Source organism: Falco rusticolus, chromosome 5, assembly GCF_015220075.1.
Source record: "Falco rusticolus isolate bFalRus1 chromosome 5, bFalRus1.pri, whole genome shotgun sequence".
NCBI lineage: Eukaryota > Metazoa > Chordata > Aves > Falconiformes > Falconidae > Falco > Falco rusticolus.
The window spans coordinates 88603974-88631181 of record NC_051191.1 but is presented as its reverse complement, the minus strand read 5'-3'; the positions used below and the strand labels follow the sequence as shown (position 1 = coordinate 88631181).

General features: G+C 48.5%; 1 protein-coding gene across 1 annotated transcript; it reads left to right on the top strand.

Moving 5' to 3' along the window:
- The first annotated feature begins 19711 nt into the window (after positions 1-19711).
- NHLH2 (nescient helix-loop-helix 2) lies at positions 19712-24497 on the top strand. The gene is made up of 3 exons (XM_037390702.1): positions 19712-20691; positions 20882-20959; positions 22926-24497. The coding sequence occupies exon 3, from the start codon at positions 22946-22948 to the stop codon at positions 23378-23380; it is 435 nt and encodes a 144-aa protein (XP_037246599.1). The 5' UTR covers positions 19712-20691; positions 20882-20959; positions 22926-22945; the 3' UTR covers positions 23381-24497.
- Positions 24498-27208: the final 2711 nt, after the last annotated feature.

Below are 27208 nucleotides of genomic sequence, written 5' to 3'. Positions count from 1 at the left end.
CAGCAGCTCACACCCCCTGCAACTGGTCAGATCAAACAAGGTCTCTCTCTGAGGATGTGAGAAAGGGGCCAAACAGAAATCAGAGCTCCTCGCCCCACCAAGGCCAGAGTGGGGATAATCCAAGAGCTCCTGGACTAGCTCCTTGCCACCAAGAGGACTGCTCTACTCTCTGGTCATCGTACTGGGGATCTGCACACTGTGAGGGATGGAGCCAGGGGAGCCACTTACCTGCACCTCACCTCTTGAAGACCTGCAGGTTGTCTGACCAAACCTAGTCTCACTAGCCTGGAGGTGGCTAACAGCAGTAAAACTGGCTGAAATCCTTCACGGCAGGAACTCCTATGTCTGTACAACACCTACAACAACTGGGTCCCTCCAGCTGCTGGAGGCTCCTGTGGAAATGCCAAATAACCAGATAAATCATAAAGGAATCTTGGAATTGTAGGACAAGTGATTGGACTGAGATCCCAAATGTCTCTGGGGAAAAAAAAAGGGGAGGCTTGGACCATCACTCTGCAGGGAGATACCAAAATGAGACAGGTTAAAGCTGCTCTGAAATCTCACAGCAAGGATCCTGGAGGCCATTTTTCTGCTTCTGCCACTTGGAGAAGAAGTGGAAATGCTTTTTTGTATGAACTGATTTGAAAATGAGAAAGCCCAGAGTAAAGAAGCGAGTGTGCAAGGAGCAGAAGCTCAGCTGAGAAAGCCAGACCTACATATACGACTGCACGGGCCTCTTCTGGAAGCCAGGGCTGGGATTTATGTGATCAGTGCTGAGCGTCTCCTGTGGTCATCAGTCTGGTCTCCCTTTAACGGGGAGAAAGAGATCCTTCTCGTGAGTTATTCACCTCACCCTGCCACAGACATCTAAAATAGGTGAGATGAGTTGCACCCTCACAGCGTCTCCTTTTCTCCAGTGAGTGTAAAGGGAGCCAGGAGGAACTCTCTCAGATGAAGTGGGGACAGAAGAAGTTAACTGAGGAAAATCCCACTCCCGGTGTGTCCATGGCACCAAGATTCCTGATAAGACACCTAAAGGCTCATCTTTCTTCTGACCATCACCCTTTTACAGACACGTATGCAATAACATCTCAGCAGACAGGAGCTGGTCCTTAGGGGTACCTTCCTGGGATGCTGTCAGGAATGGTGGGTACATGTTGGTGATACCTTCACTGTGAGGACATTGCCAGGTGAGGAAAATGGTTCATGTTAAAAACATGTTGACTCAGGGGAGTTTGAAGATTGCTCTGAGCAACAGTGGACACCTTGAACTCGGTAACTGACAGCACCTATTCACTAAAGTTAACCATATCTAGTTTGGATATGGAAATGAGGATCATCCTTTCCTGAACATGCTACCTGTGGCATTGGGGGAGGGGGGAGAGGGCAGGGGGCTGGGGCTGATGATTGTATGAAGGGGGGCTTCTTTGAGACTAACTCTCAAGAAGATCCAAACTTGCCTCTAATTTAAGGAGTGGATGAAGAGGACCGGACCAGTATTGATGCTCCATAGAGATTAGTCATATGCATGTTCTCTCTTTCGTGGGGTTTCCTGAAGTATTCAAAACGGGGTATTACCTACACAGACATCCAAGGTTGCTTCTTAGACTGACCCTTACCCTAGTTGACAGAGCAATCCAAGCTTGAATGAAGAACACTAACCATGAACGTTAGCGAATTCAGAGAATACTTCTGCGGATCCCCATGATGGCCTACAGCCCAAATCCTTATTTTCAGAATTGTTGATTTTCCTGATTTCTTCTCTGAATCACTCCTATTAAAAGAAAACTTAATTTATCTGTCCTCAAGGAAGCATAGAAGGGAAATGAATCAGAAAGCCAATAAGAGGTTGGTGATGGTGAACTGCACCCCTGAAAGCCTTTTTTCCTAGATACCTTCAAAGAAGATGAAGGCACAAAGTCATCTTTTATTCTCAGCTACCCCTCTGAAAAGTCACATGGAATATTTCTGCAGCCAAAAAGTTACTCCTGATTTGCAATGAAGAAACTGAAAAGGTGGCATGACAAGTCATCTCATGGCAGTTTGATCAAGTCTAATGTAATCTACCTGACCACACTTATTATTCCACCAAACCTTAATCTTTCACCAGGATGATGTCCTGCACTTCTCTGAGTGTAAGCCAGTGACGCTGGATTAGTGTCACTAAACGAGGGATGAAAATTCTGTAAGAAGGCTAAAAGTCTAGTTAGCATGTGTGTGATTCTTGAAATGAACATGAAATGGATCAGGCATCCAGAAAAAGCCGAGTTCCAGGACTGTTAAAGCAGTGTTATGTCTAAAGACCAGTACTGTTTCAGATAAATTTTCTTTTATTACATGGAATACTAGATTAAAAGCAGAAAAGAGCCAAGGAATATTCTATGGCCTGTATTACACAGAACAATCTCACCCCAAAACATCAATGTCCCAGTCTGCTTCTCAGCCTGGGTGTAAAATTCTGCTCTCTTGAAATCAAAAGCAAGTTTTTCTGTTGTTCAGATTTTCCTTTCTGGATTTTCCTAGCAGATGGCTAATGGGCAAATAAGGGATAAAGCTCATTATCCAGAAATGTGTGACACTGGCCCAGCCTGTCTTGAGACTCTTGTCTTCCTGTTATCTTGTGGAGGGGGGAGGTTGATCAGTGTTTGATGTTTAAAGAACTTCAGTACTCATGACCAGTTCCCATGACATTTTCTCTGGGGTGACAGGCCCCAAACCTCTCAAATAATTTTTGGCTTCCCAGACTTATGACGGAACTGATGGTGCTGGTTCTGTTAAGAGTCCATCAGGGGTTCATACCAAATTCCCCTCTTGTCCATGGCCCTTTCCAGGCTGTACCAATTGAGGGACCACAGCTTTACCAACATGGATCACACAGTAAGAGATGCTTCAGGGTGCTCACCAGCAGCAAGGATAGATGTATGCCCTAGTGAGAAGATATATTTTTTAAGTTGGAGTCACGTTGGGTATAGTTTGACAGGGTGGAAGCATGTTCGAACATTTGCTAATTACTAATGTATCTATGTCCCAGCAGAGCTGAGTATTCATTATCCTCAGGGCCGGAGGGCAACACTGTAGCTGCAGTGTTTTGTCACCGGGCTACCAGGTCAAGAGTTGGCAGCATGTGATACGGTATTTTTGAGCAAATGAGTCTAAATCCCACCTGATTAGTAAACAAATACAAATAAGGGTTCAATTCCACCTCAAAGATACTGCAAGACAAACAGGAACTGGACAACGGGCTGAATTTGGTCTGTTGGGTCAACAGAGTTTGGCTTGACAAGCGAGCTGCGTTTCTTTCTCCTGCCTGCCAAAAGGTGACGGAGATGCCCAGTTTAGAGCAAATCACCAGAGCTATCCAGGGAATTTTCTGAAAAACACAATAATGGAAATCAGTATCCCATAATGATGTAACACAGAGGTACAACAAAACTGGCATGTTTGGTGTCTGTGGCAAATTCTGAGTAGTTGATTTCTCTGTTTTGCTTTAATTGCGGTGGATCACGTGACCATATCCTCGGGAACAGAGGGCAGAACATTTTGATTTGGGTGACCATAGTTAAGTGCCCAAAAATCAAGAGGTAGTGAAACAAATATGGCCTCATCTTCAGAGCTCCTGGACAGCCACAAGCCCTCTAACCTTAGCTGCTGTGGAAAATAAATGACATTTTATTTAGATAGTAGGATCGGATAGATTAATTTTATCACTCAGGTATAAGAATATAAGCCCCTCTGCTTGAATAGGTAATTAACAGTGCTTGTGGGGATTCCTCTTGAAATGACACCTATGATGGACCCGCACCAAACACAGCTTAATGTTCTTGCTCTTTAGATAAAGGTTCTTTTCCCACCGGCTTAACTGGGTGAAGCAGCAGATTGCTCTCACAAGAAAGTACTTCCCCACAGCCTGTTGTCACCTGTCCTCATTTCCAAGAGTCCTCCCAGTCAGTCTGTGAGCCATAAGGCTTACCTTCCCTTCAGTGGGGAGAATGTACCCTCCACTTTTTTTTTTTTTTAGTTTTTCTTCTTCCAGCCAGACTCAATGTTTTCCCACAACTCTTCCTCCTCATCCTGCATTTCATTTTCCACCTGCATATTTAGCCCAGCTATCCAGACTGTGACCATTGCAGCATCCTTTATGCCAAGAGCCACTCCTCCTTCAAATAATTTCTCAGAGCTTTTCAAAGTCTTATTTAACCAAAAAGGCAATAAAAATATTCTTACTTCAACCCCAGGCTCTCAAACCAAAGGCATCACCTCACAAAGCAGGACAAGGACAGATTCAAAGATCTCCAAAATGACCTTTTTGCCTAGTGAACTCATGGTAAATACCTGATTTCCACAGAGACAAGAACAAACTCTAAGGGAGAAACTGAAGAGCAAGAGGAATAACCCTAGATTCGGGCAAGAGGATTTTATTTTAAGGAAAAAGGATGTGTGGACAAAGTACCTACCTCGGCTAGGCAGCAACCAAGGGAGAGCACAGGCTACAATGCTTCACATGAACAAGGGAATTACTTACTGTAGGGGCGCACTAAGGAACAAAACGAGAAAGCACACACAGTGTAGCAGTAAGAAAATCTGAACCAGACTCGTAGCAGATGCCAGCAAGAGGGTGGCCAGGCACACGGGCCTGAATCACCATGAGCGAAAGAAGGGTGGGCACAGCCTGATGTCAGTGGAGGACACTGGTGGCCCACATAGCGTGGTGGCACAGTGTTGCTAGTGAGAGGTGCAAGAATCCATTAGCTTCCTGGGCAAACCACTCCTGCTAGCACTCCCTGAAACAAAATAGTCACCTGAAACCAAATGGAACGGTACTGAAATGCTTCTGAGTGTCTGAGTGATGCCATGGCCTTTTACCGGGCTGGTATAGCTCCAGTAGTAACAAATCAGACAGGCTGTCGAGCACGTATGCCCTCTTCGGGTCTGACACGGGGTGGGGTGCCGCAGAAGGTCTCATGAGGCTCCTGTCTGCAGTTCTGGGCTTTGAGGGTGTGAGAGGCACTGCTTGATGGAAAAGCCTCCCCTAGGACATGGAAGTCCTGATGGCTAGAGTATTTAAAACTAGGCAAAAAGCTAGTAAAGGTCCTTTAGCTTACAAGCATATGCCGGGACAAAAAGGGAACAGATGGGACCTCATAAATCTTTGCCATCTCTAGTTTTCATGAGCCCCTTTTCTATTTTGTATTGCCCCATGCCCGCATGCTATATATGTAAAGGACTCAGCAGAAGGGTGACCCTACCAATACTTGTAAATTGTCACTTATGTCTCCATCTGGTTAAAAAAATAATGACACCGGTGATAGCAGTAGTGTGAACTGAGGGCTCTGAGGAGACCCAGGCTCTGAGCCAGAGGAAGCCCAGTACGAGCACGAGTCTGCAGCCTGGGCTTTCCTTCTGAAAGGGGAAGAACAACAGAGTTCTTTCAAAGCTGGAGTCCAACCTTTGCTTCTGGGTCTGGGTGGTTTTGTGTCTGTTGATGAAGCTAGTTACTTTACCAGGTCTCTCTACTTGCTCAGCCATCCTGTTTTTATAACAGAGGGCCTTAGGCTACAGAGCAAGAGGGCTGCTTACCCCCAGCTGCTCAGGATGAGCCAAATTCACTAATTTCAAGCCCCTCTAGATTTGTTTGCTTCTTTGATCGTTTGGCCACAATCATTGAGACCAGCCATGAAACTCATCTTTAGATCCTTACTTTTCAATACCATGAGTCCCAGGTTTTGTTTCCATCTCAAGTCAAAAATCATGCAGGATTCCGAAGTGTGAATAATTTACATTAAGGGATGGTGTGACGGCCACTTAGATTAACACACTCAGATAAGTTCACCCCCCTCAAGGATGCTCGAAGCTCAACATGACCTGATCTTACTGCCAGGAAATCATCCTCCCTCTGCCACCACTTATTTTTTTCTAACTTTCTCCTTCCTCTTTTCTTACTCCTTTCTTCTTTCCTTCCTTTTCCTACCTTTTCCTGCCTTTTTGCTCCTTTCCTGCTTGCAGTACACTGTCACCTCTCCTTGCCCTTATTTAGTACAAAGCCCTGTTTTATCTCAACAGAGCAGGATTCAGATAAGATGATCCAGAGTGGGTGCTCATGGCTTCCAGGCGTCTTTCAGACAGCGCTTAGCCCAACAACTCTCTTCTTCATGTAGCTTTTTGTCAAGTCTTGCTCTGGATTTGATTCCCCCCAGCCTTCAGGACTGCAACCAGCCAGTTTGATATAGTGCAATGCCAATTATTTCAGCTGTGACATGTGAGGATGAAGTTGTGGGGGAGGAGGCTGAATAAGTCCCCGAGAATTCACACTGGCCAGATCTTCAGAAGCACTGAAGAAACTAATTCCCTTCAAAATCAATACTGCAATGCCGTTGAGAAATCAAAGCGATGTACTTGAGCAAGAGCAGAGCTGAATATACCTGTGAACAAGTGTCCTGATCACATACACAGCAGTGCCTGATCCTCTCTCCCTTGCAATATTACAAGTCATGAGGAAATTAATTGCAGTCCACAGGGCAGTGAAATCATAAAGCATGGGTAAATGAGTGGAGAATCAGGGCCAATAAAAATACACTCAAAGTGATCGAAACACTCCTTGCCAGCCCATTTTTTTTCCTCTTCTATTTTTTGTCTTCTCTTCTTCATGCTTAACTTCACTTCTCAGGCTTCCTAGCACTATGATTATTATTACTGCTATTATTATTATCATTGTTGCTTTGTGGGCTGAGAGTTGCAGATCTCAAGAATAAAGCAGATGTCAGCAGCTCCGAAGGATCCTATTCTATTACACAGCAGAACAAATGAGTATGTCAAGGAAGGGCTCGCCAGTCTAACAAGAAAACAGCACAAACAGACACAAAATAAATAAATAAAGAAACCCTGCGGGGACAGGCAGGCTAGTTCTGATTAGATATTATGCTAACATGATGCCTACTTTCTACGCTAACAGTGTTTTAATACATTTAAATGATACTGGGGAAATAAGTCATGAAATAGGAGAAGAAGCCTTCATGTCAGAAACTATTAAGATTATCCAAGGGGCCAGACTGCCTCTCTCATGGAAACACAGCTCCTGGTGTGGGATTATGAATGTAGCCCAAGCGTTATTTACATAGTGCGCCTGATGCCTTCTCATTAACTTTGCCAATGATTGGTATTCCTGGCTGCTGGAAGAGTAGTCCAGCTGGTGGGGAGCAGGTCAGCACCGATGTCTGCACCACCGCAAAGTCTCAGCCCCTGCTGAGGCTCCATGATGCCCCCGCGTTTTGCAGGGACATGCCACAGGGGAGATGCCTGAGCAGCCGTAAGAGGGGCTGGAGCCAACTGCCATGCTGGTGCCCGCACTTGATGCTTGCAGAGGGTGAGTGCCCACCTCTTGCTTTCCTGCAGAGGGGCCATGAGCAAAGCTGAGCTCTTTGGAGATGCACATTTCCAGAGCAAGGCCATACTCCTTAGTTTTCTCCCTCCAAGCTTTCCAAGAAAGGAGAAAATGAAGTCTTTCCTGACTCAACCTGTAGCCTTTCATCTTCCTCTTCTCCCCAGCTACCTCCCCATGCTCCCCCATCCCACAGACAGGGAGATCTCTTTTCTCTTGAAGGACTTGCCTAAAAAGCCTGAATACATTTGTCAGGCTCCATACAGCGATGTTAATTCTGCTTGTGAAACTGCGGCCTTGGGAGACCCTCCATCTCCCACATCTTTGCAGCCCTGGTAAATGGCCATTTATTAGCTGCAGCCCATAATCTGCTTCCTCCTGTGACCCATCCTGTAATTTTCCTTGAGATGACAAGCTCCGAATGAAAAGCGTACTCATTTTCCAGCTATAGCATATAAAATATGGATATAGGCATGAATGCATCAAGAAAGCAAAGACTTTTCCTTTTAGGACCTAAGGCTCTAAGGAGCCAGGGCTGGGCTGGAGCCTCCATACCCTGTGAGCTGGTGTCTGTGCAGGCACAGAGCAGTGGTACTGATCCCAATTACCAGTAACTTGATTCACTCAAGTGCTCTGACAGATGAGCTTTGACGAGCCCCGCAGCAGTAGTTTAAGAACTTCCTGGTGACCCTCCTCCCATTACTCCCTTTGCAGATTTGGCAGATGGGAACGTGCGTCCTCCCGTGGCTCTGCCATGGTGGAGTCTGGTGCATTAGCTTAAAAGCACTGAGACACCAGATGATGAACTGGAGCTGCTGAGACTTTCTGTCACGGGGGCAATAACTTGTGGCTGATAGACGAGGCAGACAGCTGGATATGAAAGTAGCCTAAACTGCCACAAAAAGACTTGCCAGCTCATCTGTCAACCCTAAGTGAGCGGTGAATCAAACTGCATTAGCTTCTGCTCAATACTGCAGAGCAGCAATTGTCAGGAAGATGATACCCAGTACGCACAGGGGGGCAACTCACAACTCCTTTTAGAGTTTTAAGAGTCATGATTTTAAGAGACTACGGAGAAAGTGAGCAGAGGAGAGACCATACATGAGAAAACAAGAAGAGGACTTCAAGATGGCTTAACATACAATTTTATTCCTTTAAATCTAGACTCTGAATGCAAACAAACTATGGCCAATAACAAGCTAGAGCCATTGCAGTCTAGAACCAGCTCAGAGGTTTGATTTTGTGGAGGTGAGGACTCGGAGATGCTATGCTTCATAAATGCCCCTATGGAGGCTATGGCTACCCCCAGCCTGTGGGTGAATTCCCTTGGGAACATTGCCCAGATGCCAGGGCCAGTGAGTGACAGCATCAGCGGACCTGGGAGTATGACCTCGTTTGGTTTAGCAGAGCACCAGTTACTGCTCTACCCTAAGCCACCTCACGGAGGTAGGCAGGGACCTGTTCTCCTCCTGGATACAAACTCCTGACACCTGAGTCTTGGTGGAGAGAGGACTGGATCACATTCCTATCTGTCTTCTACCAGATTTCTTCTGTGCCTGTAACTCGCTCATACCCCATCTTCCCTGCCCATAAAGCAAGACCAGTGAAGTTATTCACCTTTTAAAAACCCCTTGAGATCAGTGGGTGGAAATCTCTGTGAACAGGTGGTATTACACTGAAGTCATTCAGCAAGAGTTTCTTGGGGCAAGCCCTGGCAGGGATAAGAAAGGCAGTTGAGGTGGAGCCATGCAGAGCTGAATATTTAACTGCAATCTGCAGAAATGGAAACATCTTCTCCCCCACAGCCTTCAGCATCAGGCACTTCACCACCTGGAAATGCATACACTCGCTAAGCCATATGGGCTTTTAAGTGCTTTACAGGGTCCTAGTATGACCTCTAGTCTTATTAAAAATCTTGTGAGTAACTGTACGTGATGAAATTAGACCCCATCAAAATGGTGCAAGATAGTTCATAGCTCACAGAGTTTTGACCTCAGGACACCACATACACATTCAGACTTCTCTGCATCTAACACTCTCCAGGCGTATTTTCAAATTCTTCTGAAAACGAAGAGGGCTAGAAGCACTTTTTTATGGGGATGCTGTAATTTTACATAATCTCAACTCCAGATGAAATCCAGACTCCCTCACGAGATACAAGGCTTATCCTAATCCTGCGGAGATGAACACACAGGCCACAGGAGAAAATGAGAATGTGAATTATAACATGCAATTTCGCAGACATTCAACTTTTCTGCTTTTTTATTTCCTTCTTTAAATGTAGCCCTAAAGTGGAGTTTTCTTGAGAAGACAAGCAGAAAATCTGGAGCCTTAGAGGAATGTAAAGAAGCAGCCTTACCAATCTGAAGATGTATGTATACATAAAGACTTGCTGCCCTAGGCGGCTTCAGTAGCGTTCCTGTAAACATCAGCCATTGTCTTAGATACAAATAGGAGTGATCTGAGTTCATGAGGAAATCCTGAAAAGATAACAGAGGTTGTTTTATCCTTTAGGGAGGCTGTGTTCTTGGCTTGGACTGAGCCCTGACTAGGCAGTCTTCTTGGTAGGTCTTCTCCCCTCCAAACAAGGGACCACCCAGCTGAGCTGTTTGAGAATCATTTATGCTGAACAGTAACAAGTAATAGCACGGGGAAACAAAGGAGAAAATAGGGGTTGTAGGCAGGAAAGGTAACTGTGGGTAACTCAGATTTCATATTGAGAAAGATATGAGGGAAGACGTTCAAGAAGAGGGTGCAAAACCAACTCTAGAGCCTACAGCAGGAGACAGAGGTCAAAATTACGGGAACTGAAGGAGTGGAAGCTGGTTTAAGTTCAAAGAAGATCTCAAAAATCAGGAGGGCAGTGCCACATAGCCTCAGTGGGGTGGGGGAAGGTGGCCAATGGAGATGACTGAGAATGCAGAAGACCAAATACCACCTTCCATATGCTCAAGAGTGCTTGAGGTCTGGAGGTTGAGGAAGAAGCAGCTGCTAGAGTACAGAGGAGGTTAAAGCCTGCATGGAGATGGAGCCTAGGATATGATGTGAATGTCTATGGGAAGGAAATGGCTTTTTAGAAACCTGATTGTATTCCCTGGAAATATTTTCTTAGGAAAAACAATTTGTTAGACCTGAGTGACTTCTTGGAGTAAACCAATTTGCCTCCTATGCCAGGTATGACCATACAACTCACACGAGCTAGTGTAAAGCCAGTTACAGCTGGCCTGAGCTATACAACTGGAAATAAATCGGTCAGTCTGCACCCCTGAATGCTCTGCACACTAGCGATACCCTTGCTGCTCATTCCAGGCATTAAAGCTGTTTGAATTTTCATTATGCTTTTTCATTATTAATCAGTTAGTTTTAGTCCCTGTTCACAGGGGAGTGAGAACACAGGGAGCGCAACAAGCCAGGGAGGAATGTGAGGAACGGTGTTACAACTTTCATTGTGCAAACATAATTAGGGCCGACCCTAATTAACACTGGCCTCCCCTTTCCTGGCAGCATTCGCCCAGGCATCCCAGACACACTCACCTTGCTTCACACTGTTTCTTCTGCATTAGGTTAGGAAACTCCCCCTTTCCTGGGGACAGAGCTGAGGCACAGAGAGGGGAAATTGTCTGTCTGAGACCACTTTCTGGCTCAGTTGTGGGTCTGAGCTTAGACCTAAGAGGTCCTGGCTTCCTCTTCATCCAGTATCACCCTGAGACACCTCTGGACCTCCCATTTAGGCATAAAACTACTGGGAAGGAAGGCTGAACAAGCAGCCACTTTGGGAGCTGACTGTGCCAGGCTTGGAAAGAAAGGGGATACCTGACATAACCAAAAGCATCATATCACTGTATGAATCTAGGATGCGTCGACATCTTGAAGAGTACATCCTGGTCTTATCCCCATCCCAAATGACATTTCAGAGCTTGTTGCAGGAAAGGAAGGACAACAAAGATGGACAAAGGTATACAGCTGCTCCCATGCAAGTTACTACATGGATAAAGTAGCAAGTAAGTACATAAACCAGGGAATTTTGTGGCTACAAAAGAGACTGCTGGGGAGAAAGATATGATAGTGTTGTACAAAAGCAGGAAGAGTGGAAAAGCTAATGCATGGGAAGAGAAGCACAAAGAATGGTTGTTCATTGTTCCTAGAAATCAAGAAATAGGAGGCAAATGAAATACAGCATGCTCAGAACAAACAAAAGGAGGATGTGCGTGTCATTTAAAAAAAATAATTAAATTCATGGAAAACAAATCCTTCAGGATTGTTAAACCCCATCGTGATTCCAGGAAATAACAGTCACTGTTCACTAGAAGACAGGAGACCATGCCTGGCTATGTGACTCACCTTGATCTCACCCGCCTCCTCTAAGCCTCTGTTACGTACCAGTATCAATATGGGGCAAGACAGCCCTTTGACATGGCACAACAGAGCCACTCAGGTGTCTTTAGGCCAGCAAGTAGCTGCTCTTCCACCTGCCTGTCTGATTAACTGCTGCAGAGCGCTTACCTGGTTGCCATAGGCCACTTGCAGTACGAGATAAACCTTAAAATGCCATTTATAACAGCCTGCTTGCTAGATGCCTATTGTGTCACTCCCACAGACATACTCTTAACCTTTGAACTCTGTTTCGTATGGGCATATCCTATTTTCAGGTTGCAACACTAGACATTTACATCGGTATCTTCCGGAGGGCTCGGTGCACCCGGCTGTGAGATGCCTGATACTGGCCACGGCTGAGGAAGGGACACTGGCCTGGGCAGAGCACCTGGCTCCCGCAGCGAGACAGTCCTTACACTGCGTGTGTCGCAGGGCAGGGGGGTTCTTCCCTGGTCAGCTGGCCTAAGCTGTCCAGTTATGGTCACTGGGTTTGGTTTTACAAGTTCTACTTCTTCAAAGTGAAGAAAGGAGACCTGGGGGCTGAGATGCTTAGCATCAACAGAGAGAGAAATATCTGCTTATGGAGTGCAGGTGGTTTCAAAATCTTCTTTGTTGGTTTTTTTTTTCTTTTTTTTTTTTCTTTTTCACAAGAAAGAGCATTCCCCATGGCTACACACACAGACATCAGATTTAAAAATATCCAAGTTCCACCTCGACTGTGGGGGAGTGAAAGACAGAAGACAGATGCAGTGGCTGCCAGCTAGACTTGACATCCACTTTTTCTTTCCTCACCCTGGCAGCCAGCAGTTGCACACACGTGTACAGGTAAGGTCCTCAGTGGCAAAGCACATGGTGTCTGCCTCCCCCTCGATTCACTAACTGCTGCACACCAGGTGTGTGTGTTTGGGAGCTGCATAAACCCACACACCCTATTTAGTACGCCAGACATGTATCAAAATCACCAGGTTCCTCTTACTTGTCCTACTTAATTCACAAACTGCTCACTAGCCATTTGTGTGTGTGACTTCTTGGTGCGTTGCAAAGGTTACCGTTCACATCTTTTGTTTCTGGCTTGTTTTGTTAACTGCTTTAGTGCCGGCTCCACACAACCACTTCCCATGGCTCCAAGCTATATAACAAATGTGTGTGCATGCGCATGACTGGTCATAGTTGCAGACCCTGGCCCGGGTCATTTTAAGGTGATCAGCTGCTTTGAAAGGAGCTACCTTCCCCCAACTCAGTAGGAGTTTTTCCTCCTGTTTTCCCTAGCTGGCTATAATCCACCCACTATTTATGCTTTTGACCAAATGCATTCATTGAAAACATACGGCGCTACTGCCCACACAGTCAACACCACGCTTCGCGTACTCATCAGCAAGGGAAGCCGCAGTAATACAGCAAACTTGGCTAATCTATTTGCAAACGTGTTTACAAGCATCTCTTTACGCATTTACCTAAACAGCATGGCTCACAGAGAACTCTTTGCCATGGAAAATGATGGATGCCGGAAGTTTACATGAATTCAAGAAGCAACGTGACAAATTAATCGAAAAAAAGTTCATCCTGTGCATTAAACTGCAATTAACTGGATGTCAGGAGAATACCTGGGGGCAGTATCACGGCAGATTTATGTTATCCTCACAGGTTAGCCAGGCACCCTCTTTTGGTACTGCTGAAAACAAGATACCTTTGGTCTAACCCACTGTGGCCGTTCCTAGGTTCTTATACATGTTCTCTGTGATTTTAATGTGATATGATTTCTAATATGCCTGTCCCAGGAGCACTGAGGCTGCATTAGGATCTTACAGACACACTGAAAAGCATGGCATGTGCATTTCTTGTTCTGTATTCACAGCTTGTCATGCTAAGCATCCAGTTTCTGGGCTAGGATTATGGATTGGAAGAATGGGAAATATCCCAGACCAAAACCACTTTAAAGTAAAGCAGGCTTAGTCTCTTCTGCGTGATGAAAAGGCGTTCAAACCTGTACAGTTTGACAAAAAGAAAGCTGAAGAATTCTGGGCTCCGCAGTTCAAGAAAACTAAGGAACTACTGGAGAGGGTCCAGCGGAGGGCTACAAAGATGATTAGGGGAGGGGAGCATCTCTCTTATGAGGAAAGGCTGAGAAAGCTGGGCCTGTTTAGCCTGGAGAAAACTGAGAGGGGATGTTATCAATGCATGCAAATACCTTAAGGGCGAGTGTCAAGAGGACAGGACTAGGCTCTTTTCAGTGGTGCCTGTGACAGGACAAGGGGCAGCGGGCACAAACTGCCACACAGGAGGTTCTGTCTGAATATGAGGAAAAACTTCTTTGAGGGTGACAGAGCACTGGCACAGGCTCCCCAGACAGGCTGTGCAGCCTGCCCCAGGTGACCTGCTTTAGCAGGGGGTTGGACTAGATGATCTCCAGAGGTCCCTTCCAACCCTGACCATCCTGTGATGATTCTGTGTGATTCTGTGATTCTGTGTGATTCTGTGATATGGCCACTACTAATGGATCCCAAGTAGTCCTAGGAAGAACCAACATGTTTGGGTTTATTCAGGTATGTCTTCTCTTTCTGCCTGAAATGTTTGCCCAAGTGGAATTTTCCCCTTTGTCCAGAATTTCCAGACGTCTGGCTGGATCAGCAGCAATAGCTGTAGCTAGGCTCTGCCTGACCAGAAAGTCCAAGCTAAGAATCGGTGCAGGCAGGCCTAATGGCTGTACGTCACACATGCATACACCTGTTTACAAAATCCCTACCTAAACCTGATAATGTGATAATAGAGAACTCTTAATCCAGGGAGCCAGGATATAACAAAATCCCACAGCTGGATGCTGAAGGTGTGCATGCTCTTTTTCTGTGTCAGTGTTTTCAACAGTGGGGAGAAACAGTGGAGTAACTTACCAAGGGTCACAGCAAATCCTCCAACACCAACAATGTTGAGACGAAGCAGGAATATTATTTCTGAAAAACACATACTCATTCATACAGGAAGGGAACAAGGAAGTCCTGTGTCCTTCAGCCTGCACACAGCAGTCCCTTCTGCCTTTAGAAACTCATCATCATCCTCCATCTCTCGAGACGCCCTAACCTCAAGAGAGCTGTGAATATTAACTAACATTGCAAGGATGATCTTTGGAGATGTCAAGAGAGTATGGCAGTGAAGGGTCATGAGCACACGCATGATGGCACCTGGCTCTTTACAGCAGCAGCTAGAGCTTGATCGTAATGTCATGGCTCCTTTAGTCCAACAGGCAAAGGAAAAGACTGGAACCAAAACAGAGACCCAAGGACATGAGCCAAAAGCTGCAACTAGGTAAAAAGAATCAGGGTTTTGTCCAAAAGCCATGGATTTCAACCACTAGCTAGCCTGGAGACCACTGGTTTAATCATAGCAGCCAGTCCCAGAGACAGCCTCGCTCACATTTGCAAGGGAGCAGCTGAGGGGGCTCCTGTCCTGCAAATGCTGGCAGACCTCAGCCAGGGTGGCCTGGCATCCAGACTTGGTGGCCCCCCTACCTCTGTTCATGGCCCAGAAGGGGAACCATTTTTTCACCTTCCCCAGTTGCAGGCTGTTCCTGGCAGCAACCTCAAAGCTCCTGGCCCATTATTAAAGCAGCCTGAATCCCACTGCCTAGAGAAAGCAAATATGAGCGGTGGAAAACAAAAAATATCACCCAAACATCCAAGGAAACCACAAGCAGAGGCGGTGAGCTAAATCCAGCACAGATTTTTCAAAAGGACAAGGATTTTCATGGCTCAGCGTTCTAATTTGTTTGACCGTTTATTTCCAAGGAACACATCCAAGAGTGACAAGCTCCATTTATTTCAATGGGCAGCATATGCCAGCAACGTGAATGGCGTGTGCTATAAAAGAGAATGGATGTTGTCAAGCATCCTGGAAAGCTGTCCTTTCGACAGATAGAGGACGTGTCGGTAATGGAAGTGCAGCTCAGCTCTGACAAGCAACGCCATAAAAGTGGCGTTGTGGGTTCCCGTGTTTGATGTCTCTTATGGCAGCCCTGCGAGATTTTCTCAGGCTGCAAGTGAAAAATGGTTTTCCTAATACCTGGTCCAGCGCTGGAGAGCCCAGCTGGGTTCTTTTGTTCTTCTGCTTTGCCAGACAAGAAGGACATCTCCTCGGGACAAATGGCTGCTCCAGGGTGTTAGCACTGCACCCTTGCAGACTTTTAGAGGGTACGTACCAACCCCAGCTGTTCTCACAAATGACACTATGTTCAAATGATCCTGTGACACAAATCTGAGATGCTCACACAAGAAAGTGCCCCCTTTCCATAAAATACCATCACATGGCAGCACTGTTTCCAGTCTTGTCTCTTCTGACTATAACCTGAAGATGATCCTCTTCTGAATCTTGCCTTTGCAAAGCCCGATCCCACCAGCCCCTGAAAAACCCTGGGTTGTCAGTCTCTGTTGCAGAGTCAGCAGCACCTATCACTTGATATTGTTTGGTGGCCTGTGATACTTTGCTGTAAGTCTCATGGCAGTGGGCAGCTTTTATTTGCTATCATCCATGAATTTACTAATATTAGTGCCATGCTAGGTCTTACCTAGTGAGCAGTCCAGGTCATGAGGTTTTACTGGTTTCTCAGCAAGCCTTGGAAGCCAAAACAGAATTACTTCTTGCTTTTCAGTGAGATGGCCCCTACAAAGGTGGGATGTGGGGTTTTTTTGATACCGAATCTTTCCCTGTCCACTTTTCATTCCCATTAAACTTATGAGGCTGCTGGGAAGACAGGTGTTGTGTGAGCTGCATTGCCATCCACAGGAAACCACCTCCACATCTATACCTGCATCCCTGGGGGCAACGTCTGAGGCCAGGTAAAGAAGAAGCGATGCTCATGGCTCTCTTTCAGCCCTCCAGCATGGCAGAATGTAATCCCAGATTCTCTGCCAGGAGATGTCTGTCCGCTTGTGCTCCAAGGTTCACTATCGTGGATTTGGTCTGCAATAAGGCCACAGCCATGCAATGTGCCTGGACATCCATTGCCCAACTGCAGGCCCTTGTTATGCCTCAGTTTTTCCTGTTCCGTTCTGCTTCATCAGGTGCAGCTTGGAGGCTGCAGTTTAACCTTTTGTAGAGAAGCCGGATCAATGCTATTCATGCTGTTGAGGTCACCTTTGATACTATTTGGGAATTTCAGCTTGTCTTGATGCCAGTGAGGTGCTTGCTTAGTGAAGAGACCAACCGTAGGCTTGCAGTGGCCATGCCTATACTGGGGGATACAAGATACTTGCATCTATGCAGCTTCCTTAGGACCATACTAACTCCCAATGTGCAGCAGGTTATATTCTAAGAAAAGAGACACAGAGAGCTTGAGGAAGAACTTCAGTCATTCCTCCTTTGCCAAAATGGAACTGTTTTAGTTTTGATCAACTGTACTTTTGCCCCATATTTTCTGATCATTTCTGGTGACCTCCACCTCTGGGCTCTGAATGCTGAGCTCTGGAAACCAACCTCTTCCTTCCACTGTTCCTTCCACTGGGAGAATTTGGCCCTGCTTCTGGGCTTTGGGGCTTTGTGTGCTCAAAGAAAAGCCAGGCTGTCAGCTCCAGCATTTCTGACTCACTTCTTAGGGCTAAAGATACAGGGGCTACACCCTGGCTCTCGCAGTTGGTGTGAGATTGGCAGTATCCTAGCAGGGCTGTTGGGGTGAACGCCACAGGCCTGGCATGCCCTGGGCAGGGTGGGAACCTCTAGATTTAACACGTCTGGGAGCAGAGCAGTGGGGTAATCAGATCACAGTGGCTGTAAACAGCACTTTATGAGGTGTCAGAAATGTCCACTCATAACCAAAGGGCATCGAGGAGCAACTGCTTGGTCTCTTCCTGGAAATTAAAAATAAGAAGCAAGCCATGTGATGGCAGCATCTGCAGCAGAGAGGAGGGTGGCTTGCATGAATTAGCAGCTTCCTGGCTGTTATCTATGGCAGCCTTAGTCAGCTACTTGTTCCATCACCTGCAGCTTCTGTGGGCTGAGACCTCAAACTTACACTTTGAGGGAGCACTGCAAGAGAACTGAGCCGCGGTCAGGTCAGAGCTGGAGAAGGTATCCTTCACAGCTTGCTCTTTGCAGCATGGGACGGTGGTTGTTTGATGGAATGGGACCCGGGGTCTTGCAATGTGGAGCACAGTGACCTTGAACTGCTCAGATCCCGATCTCCAAAGAGCACCTGTGAAGGTTGTCAGAGAGCTGAGCTGAATGGGGATGTGCCACAGCATCTGTGATCTGCATCTGCATCTTCCTGGCAAGGTAGCTGAGACTTTAGTTACTTCTCTTCACAGTAGCAAAGGGGTTTACCGAGTCCCTGTGCCTGGGAGCTCAAACACCCTCTCCAAGCACCAATGTAACCTCCCCTTTCCATGCAGACCAGGTACCTCACAGCGATGCCTCCCACTAGCTCAGCTGAAGGCTTTCTACAGATTTAGGAAGCCCCTTGTCAGGACTGGCAGGGGGTGGGCTGAGGGCACACGCATTTCAGAGCCTCCCAGTCAGAGGCTGCATTGCATTTGTACACTACCTTCCATGGTGGGTCTTTGACAGGCATGTCCCATGGCAGCCAAGCATCTCCAGAAGTGCCACTGGGATCACGTCAGGTATCCATGAATCCAGCAGCAGTATGGGGGGTCAGAGCACCCACAGGAGTCACAGCATCCTGCTGCCTTGGAGACTTGTTGTGGGTAGGGGAAGGGAGAGAAATCCCCAAGTTTCGCTGGAAGAAATGTCTGTGAGGATCCTCTTTCAGACCTTTTGCCAGTGAGCCAAGTGACATGCAGGGAGATTGCACCATTTGCCAGAGTGTCTATCATTTTCAAAAAAATTAACAAAACCCAAAATTATTCAGGTGGGCTACTTATTCTTGTTAAAGTCTTGAAAAACATATCAAGAGCAGAACCCCTCCTGGTTCCAAGATCTCCCAGCCTATTGCACGTGTTACTGAATGAACAACAGGGACTTCTGCCGAGCGTTTTCCTGCCACCTCACTCCCAGTCATCCTGCTGATGGGACCCAGGGAGAGAAGCAGCTCTGGTGAGGCCAAGCACCCACTGAACTGCTGGTGAGCAGCAGAACCAGCTCTGCCCTGTGCGGTAGACCACTACCTCACCCAGCCCACCTGCTGTCCTTAACGGGGGGCTCTGGAGGGAGCCTGCCAGCACTGGCGCAGAAAAGTCCCCAGGGAGGAAAATGGTTACCCTGAGAAAAGTGGCTACAGCCCCCATTTGATGGGATCTGCAAGGAGACACGTGAGGGAAAGGGGGGTCAGAGCACAGAAGGGGCTGCCAGCTGGGAGGGGGCTGGGGCAAGGTGGCAGCAGGACGAGTCACCTCGGTCACAAGCATCTCCTGGCTCTGGTGCGATGGGGCCTGGCTCCATCCAGCCTCTCGTGAGCAGAAAAGCCACGGACCTGTGGCCGGCTCCCTCGCCTCATTGTCTGTATGCGGGAGCGGCGAGGGTGGAGGGCAGAGGGACTGGGGGGGCCTCTCTGCCCCTCTGGCTCCGGCAGGACCGTGCCTGCCGTGCACCGGGATCGGGGGAGGGTGGGAGACAGGGCACAGGGACCACCAAGACAAATGCACTGAAAACCCAGTCTGATGATTCTCCACACGCTCGGTGTACATGATGCAAATTGATGTTTAAAGCTTATTTATTAGCGTGCATGCAAAATGCCAGCGGTGTTTTTCTAGATCAGTGGCTGTCCAATATTTTGGGGGACACACACGACAGCGGTGGGAGCGAACATGGCTAAAGCCTGTATATCCAGAGGCTAGGGTTTATATCACGGGCTGCTCTCGACTGTTATAATTTGTGGCACAGATTCAGCGAGAATCTGATCTGCTGAAAATATTTGGGCTGTGAAAACTCCCACACTGTGACAGATGTCAAGTCCAATTAAGTGACTCGTGTCCAGATTTCTGTCCAATAGGCTTTCCCATTAAATATCAATTTAAGAGGGAAAAAATGCCGCCCCCTTTTCTCCGAGCCTTTATCTCTTCCGACCATCTCTAGGCGAAACCCTGTGGTACCAGGAGCGGATCCGCACGCGTCCCCGCTCTGCCTGTCCGTCTGTCGCGCCCCTGCCACCCTGCGCACCCTGCGCACCCTGCGCACCCCCCTGGGCTCCTCGCCGCTCCGGGGGGGCTGGGAGGAGGAACTGCACTTTCTTTTTGTGCGTCTGAGCGGACCTTCTCCTGCACCGACCTTCTCTCTCGCAGCCTCTCCGAACCCGCGCCGAGATTTTCTTTTATTTTGTTTTGGTTTTTCTTTTCAGCGTTCGCATTTCTTTCTTTATCCTCACCCGAGAGATGCGGGAGGAGTTAGGAAGCTCAGGGACGGATGGGGGGTTCGTTTCTCCTTTTTTCCGCCCCCCCCCTCGCCAGCTCTTGAAGGACCAGAGGAAAAACTAAACCAAACATTTATTTCCCGACGGCGTCTCCCCCTCCTGCCCCTCTCCGCCGGACCGGGGAATTAACCAAATCTCACATTGCACCCCAAAATAATTATTATAATAATAATAATCATAGAGAAGAAAGGAGGGACGGACGCATTGTTACCCCGACCCGCGGCGTGCCTGCGCGCCGGGCCGCGGCCGAACAAAGCCGGCAGAGCGCCGGGCTCCGCGCAGCCAGCGCCGGGCTCCGCTCCCGGGTTCCGCGGCGGCGGGGGCGGCGGCGGCTCCGCGGGCCGCCGCGGGGAAGGACAGGCCGAGGGGGCGGGCGAGAGGGAATAATCCCGGCCGGTGCTATCGCCGCGTCCCTTTTGTTATTTGTCGCGATCGGGGAAGAGGAGGAAGAGGAGCGGGGTAAACGGCACTTTCCAGAGCGACCCCCCCCCCCAAAGCCAGCTCGCAGCCGCCGGTGCGTTGCAGCCCGCTGCCCCGAATTCCCGGGCGGAGGCAGAGTCGGATGGGGGCAATGCTCCTTCTCCCCTGATGCATCGTAAGTAACTTAAGTTGTTATTTATACTCCGCAAACAAACACGGCGATAACATCTCCCATCTCCGGAGCGCTGGAGGCCGCGGCGAGGGATGAGATCCGCCTTTCCCCAGCCGAGCAGGACACTTTTCCGCTCGTAATTCATTTGATTTGATTTTGATTTTTTTAATTTTTCCATGCTTCGCTCCCGGAGGGTCATTTGAACTGTAAAGGAATCGCCGAGGGGGCGAGAGGACCTGCAGAGAGAGGCTGTCCAAACGACTCCGCCGAGGTAAGCAGCCTTAACAATATACTATACCCCTTTTCCAGGTAGCACGGGCATGGCTTTATGAAATGGGGGGGGGGGGGGGGGGGGGGGGGAATAGAAAGAAAGAAAGGAGGGGGGAAAAAAAGCCTCTTTCCGGCTCAGCTCGCCAAAACCCACCGGATGGGTAAACCTCAAACAAACGGGAAAATTCAACACACACCGGAGAGAAACCTTTAAGCAACTTTCTCCAGGAACCACCTCTGTAATTGCCCGTTTTCCTCCAGGCTCCCTGCAAACCCTCCCTCCGTTCGTGCCCCTCCGCACCCCCCCTCGCCGGCATCACCGCGGAAAGGGGCTTCTAAACCTGCCCCGTTCCTGGGTTTGTTGCAGAGGTCGCGGGTACCTAGCCGCGCTGCCCGGGTTTATCCCTGCCCCTGCCTTGCGGGCCTGATGAACGCTCCCGATTAAATCTAGGAAAGGAAACGTTTCCGATGGCGCTGGCGAGCGGCGGCCCCTTCCCAGGGCAGCCACACTCCCCTCTCCCCCTCCCCAGGCCTTTCCCCCGGCAGCGCCGAGCCCGACACGCGTGTCCGCGGCTCCCCCCGTGGGGAGGGTCTTGGCTCCAGCCCTGCCGGGACCTGTCCCCCTGCCCGCCGCTTAATGGCTCAGCATCATCACTGTAACTATTACCATTAGTAGTATTATTATCGCTGCTTTAAATTTATTTTTCCCAACCGGACCTCAGATCCGAGCGGATCCCGGAAACTTTACGTGGAAATACCTGGCAATCTGACCCGGGGGGAAGGGAAGGGGGCTGCCTCCTCCCTCGGGCTGGCTCCCCAGCTCGCTCGACACCCCAGCCGTGCACACGCAGTTTGCGCCCAAGGTTATTCACTACTTGCCTGATGTATTGTTTTATTACATGCCGGCATGTCCGCGGCCGCGCTCGGATTTGTATTGCTGTCTACATGACAGATGGTGCTCTGTGAGGCCGCAAGAAGATACGATTCAATTTTCTTTTGAAAGGCACGTCCGCATTTATTTAGTTAGTTAGCCTCCCCCCCCCCCCCCCCCCGCCCCCCCCCCCCCCCCCCCCCCCCCCCCCCTTTTTCGCGCAGGGAGGGGAGAGGAGGGAAAATTTAAAGGAATTGGAAAAGTTCGGCCGCTGCTTTGGGGTTTTGTTTCTCTTTGAATCCCACGCTTAAAAAAACGGAGACTCTTGAAACATCCCCTTTCGGTAGCTGGCGAATCGCTATCCGCACAATTAGCAGAGGGAAGGGCGGGGGGGGGAGAAAAAAAAAACAGGGGAAAAAAAAAAAAAGAGAAAACAGAAGGAGCGCAAAGAAAACAGCGGGGGAAAAGCCCAGCAGGTACATCAGATCCGAAGTTTTGATTGGGAAAATAAATTTCCCCACTGGCCTTGTTACGTTTGGGGAGCCTGGAGCTGTATATTTAAAGGCATCATGCCTGTATATTTAATAGCATCATGCCTGTATGTTTAAAAGCATCACGCCTGTAGCCCGGATCCCATTGAGCGTTACGGAAAGAGAAACGGTTAAGCAGAGATTGGCAGGGGGGGAAAGACGGTATTAAAATTGGGATTAAAAGCAAATAGATCGACCTAATACCGAGCCACTGGATACTAGCTTGGTTGGAAAAATATATGTAACTATATATTATTTTTTGCTTTCCCGGCCTGTTGGTACACCCAAGCAAGCACGGGGAATAATGGGAGGAAGGGTGTTCCGCCGGAGCTGCTGTCAAGCGCTGGCAGCAGGACGGTGGATGCCGGGGCACCCTCCGGCCCGGTGCCGCTCCCACCGGCGCTGCCCGGCGCGGCTCCCCCGGTCGGGCGGAGCGGGGCTGCGGCAGCCGCCGCCGGCAGGGACCGGGCACCCACGCGTCCCCCCTCCCCGCCCGCGTCCCCTGCCCCCGCCACCCTCCCGGTGCCGGGGCGCTGACCCGTTCTCTCTGCTTCTGTCCCGGGAAGGCTCCTCCGCCCCCTCCAAGATGATGCTGAGCCCGGACCAAGCCGCCGACTCCGACCACCCCTCGTCGGCGCCCTCCGACCCGGAGTCGCTGGGCGGCGCGGACCCCCAGGCGCTCAGCTGCTGCGTTTCCGACCCGGAGCCGGCCGAGGGCGGCGGCGGCGAGGGCCGGGGCGGTGGCGGCGGCGGCGGGGAGGGCCGGGGCGGGGGGCGGCCCGGGCTGCACCCGCCGCCGCTCAGCCGGGAGGAGAAGCGGCGGCGGCGCCGCGCCACGGCCAAGTACCGCTCGGCCCACGCCACGCGTGAGCGCATCCGCGTGGAGGCCTTCAACCTGGCCTTCGCCGAGCTGCGCAAGCTGCTGCCCACGCTGCCCCCCGACAAGAAGCTCTCCAAGATCGAGATCCTGCGCCTCGCCATCTGCTACATCTCCTATCTCAACCACGTCCTGGACGTGTAGCCGGGCCGACGGACCCCCGGACCCCCCGCGCCCCCCGGCGCTGCCCCCCCTCCCCCCCTCCCCCCCCCCCTCCCCCCGGGAGCCCCGTTTTTCGGAGCGACGCGTAAAACCGGATCGTCTCTTCAGGCTGTCAAGTGCCCCTTTATATATATATCCAAAAACATCTACTTGTGACCTTAAACGTGTGACCCATGGGTGCAGTTAAAAATAACTATTTTTTATTTATGGTAGAAGGAGTCGACAATTTATTTTTTTCAAGATTTATTTATTTTTCAGAGTGGCGGCGATTTTACTTTGGATACTTTGTGCCAATTGGTTTCTATAGTCGGGTGTTTACACTTTCTCCTGTGGAATATTACGTTTAACTTTATGAGTGTTCGTTGGGATCGAGACAGTGTTCCTTTTCCTTTTTCTTATTTTAATTTATTTCCCCCTCCTATTATATTGCACTTGTGTACGACAAACCTCCCCTTCCTCCCTGTTTATAAGTATATTTTATATATATCAAGGCATTCGTTCTTGACCTTTTTTCTTTTTTTTCTCGTGTGGGATCGACAACCACTAGCACTTAACTAGGAGAGTTTTTTTAAAACTTGTTGTTATTCTGATCTATAGTTACGTCTGAAAAGTACTTTGCAAATCGTTTATAAGGGAAGTAGTTTCTTTGTGGGTGTATATGTGCGTGTGTGTATACATGCATGTGTGTGGGAGTGAGCGTGGGCGTGTATGTGTGTGGTATATTTTTAGGAAAGGAAATTTTTCCTAAAAAAGAAAAAAAAAAAAAAAGAAAGAAAAGTAAATCCAGGACTGCTTTCCTTTGTGACAACCAAAAAAATTCTATAACCTGAAAATATTTCATGTTCTTTGCTGTGAATCTCTTAAAACAAGAAGCGCATTCTAGGGACAAAAGAGAAGAAGAAAAACCACATCTGCTATCCAAAGATTTTAGTCTTTTTCAGGGTTTTTTTGTGTGTCTCTGTTGCTTTATATAATGCAATATTTTGTAGTGAAAATAGATAAATCTGGTTTCTATCTGATGCGTTTTTCATATCTCTCATGAATGGTGAGCTGTTTTGCATATAAATAAAAGTATCAAATAAAAGCTGTTTTTTCCTAATTATTTTTCCCTGTTGGTCTTTCTGTAAGATGGGGATGCGGTGCCCTTACGAATAAGGATTGCAAAGGCTTCTCAAGTCATGCGTGGGAAAGCTTCAACAGGTTACCTGCCTCTTCCCAGGGAGGCTCGGGCTGCGCTCCCTGCACCACAGCTCCCCTGCTCCGGCTACGCTCCCACCGGCACGGGGGGCACAGCACCGGTGCTGCCACTTTCTCCCGGTCACATTACCACGAGCATCTAGTCACACGCTTCGAAGTTCGGGCAGTAAAATCAAACCCGACACTTGCAAGCGCCTGCTTTGCCACATCACTCTTCGATATGTACGACTTTTCCGCCACAATGTACGTGCTTTTTGTCCTGCCTGAGCGTGCTGGATTTTCTTTCTCTTGTTCAAATTCAGTTTCAATCCCTTTCTAGCCAGGGCCAATTCTACTGAAATATCTTGGGCCCTTCCCCTATTTTTGAAAACCTCAGCCATGCTCCTTTATAGAAGGCTCCGCTGCCAAAGCTTGTCGTTTGAGACATGGCGCAGACACAGACTCAGTAACAGACAGGTTATTACCTGAGTGATGTGACACCTCTGCGCCATCTCATTGATCACATCCTTTTCTTGTTTGGGGTTAATTTTACCTATAATTTGAATATTGCCGTTGATTCAGCGTGGCTGTGTCATCCATTGTTACTTGGTGGAGAAATAAAACCCTTCCCCCCTACCCCCCCCCCCCCAACCATTTTTATGGCTGACACTTTGCACGGTGGTTTAATTAAGTGTGGGCTTGACCAGCTGAAAAGCTCCATACAGAAAACCTGTCAGGGAGGCTGTTAATTCCACTTTCTACCAACGCACGCTTCCCACATCCCAAGGGAGCACCCGCAGGTTTTGGGTAGTTCAATTCACAGTTTTCAAATCCTGCATCTTTGGGGGCTGAAAGAACTCCCCCAACTTTGGAGCTGGTTTTCTTTGGGATGGGCTTGTTTCTTAGGTTCCGTCAACAGCTGGACACTGGGCCGAGTTCGACGCTCATTGCCTGAGTGATATTGTAGATCCTGCCATCCAGCAAGCCTTCGTGCTGCCGGCGTTTGGGAGGACTGGGTTCAGAAAAAGATGAACATACTATTTCCTTCTTGAGTGTGAGAACGCACGTTTTTAGGGAAGAGAGTGCTCTGCATCTCCTGACTGTGAAATACGGTGCTGCAGTCACTGGCGGTTGATCCAAGCACACAGGCGGTGGGATGAGGAGGTGGGAACCCAGCATCCCCCCGGCCACGCTCCCCACTCTTGCAAACACATCAGGTCCCAGGCTGAGAGGTGCCCAAGGTAGGTCCATGCAGTGAAGATGCTGTGGACTGAGCAGCGGTTGTTAGCCCAGGGTCTCGAGTTCCCAGCCACAGGGTCCTGTGCCCAAGTGATGAGCCAGTGAGCCCCCTGTGCTGTGAGCGTAGGAGAGCACGGAGTGTGGAGATGTGTGGGAACCGCTCAGGTTTGAAAGTAAGAGTATCCTCTGGGTCATTTGGTTTCCAATGTCCCCTGAGACACCAGAGAGCTTGCTTGCCCTCTGAGGGAGGGCGGGGGGGGGGCTTTGCTTTTGGTGGTATCCACAGGATCGAGTGCAACCTGCAGAAGGGTCAGGGCACTTGACCTGAGGGTATGTCCTTTTCTTCCAGAGGTTTATCTGATGGAAGAATGCTGTTCCCTATGAGCCCCTTCTCACTTCCATCCGCTCACCACCTTGCTTATATCCTCTTACCACCATAACATCATCCTGACCACTTGTGTATTTCCTGCTGGCACCAAGAAGGAAACTCATTCTCATCTAGCAGTTGATGACTGCTGAAAACAAAATATTGGGTTTTGCTTCCCCATCCTATGCCTTTTTTTATTCTTAAGAAAGATCTGAGTAGTACGTACAAGCCACAAGGCCAAAGCAATAAAAAGGCTGCACAGCTAAGTGCTCAAAAGTCTGAATTTAGGAGGAATGGGTAAACAACTTCAACTCCGCTTCATTGCAAGTCTGCATTAGACAGCAATAAAATCTAATTATATAAATCAAAGTTACTTTGCCTACATCTACGTTCCCTCAGTGATACAGGAATGAATGACCTTGAATGATAATATTATGGGAGGAATGGGGTGGAACTACTCAGTGCAAGTTTATATCATGCCTGGCCAATCTAACAATTGGCAGGAAAGAACCGGAGAGTTAATATTTCCTTTTTTTTTTTCTCTTTTTCTTTTAGGGACGGAAGCTAAGATTAAAACTATATTCAGATAGCTTGCTTTCACATGTAAAGAGGAGCTCATCATACGAAGCATGAAAGAAAGCATACTCAAGGACAGAGAAGGCTGAGAACTACCTCTGGACCTTTAGTTGGGGCTAAAAGAGGTGCTTTAAGCCTGACTCAAGCCAATATATAAAACATTGCATGGAAACTTCCAGCATTCACGGAGAGGAGGTGCTTCCAAATAGATAGATCCAGAATATCCCAGCACAAGGGATATCCAGTGCACGCTTAACATAAGGTGATAACACCTATTAAGACACATTTGCAGACCTATATGGACATACAGGGACACAAGGCGCAAAACGCACTCACATTGGTATCATTATGAAATGGCATCTAATGCATTCATCGGAGCCCTGGAGACGAGGACAGACAGCAAGCCAAAAGTAAATCCTACAAATAAACGTACTGATTTCCATGGGACAGTA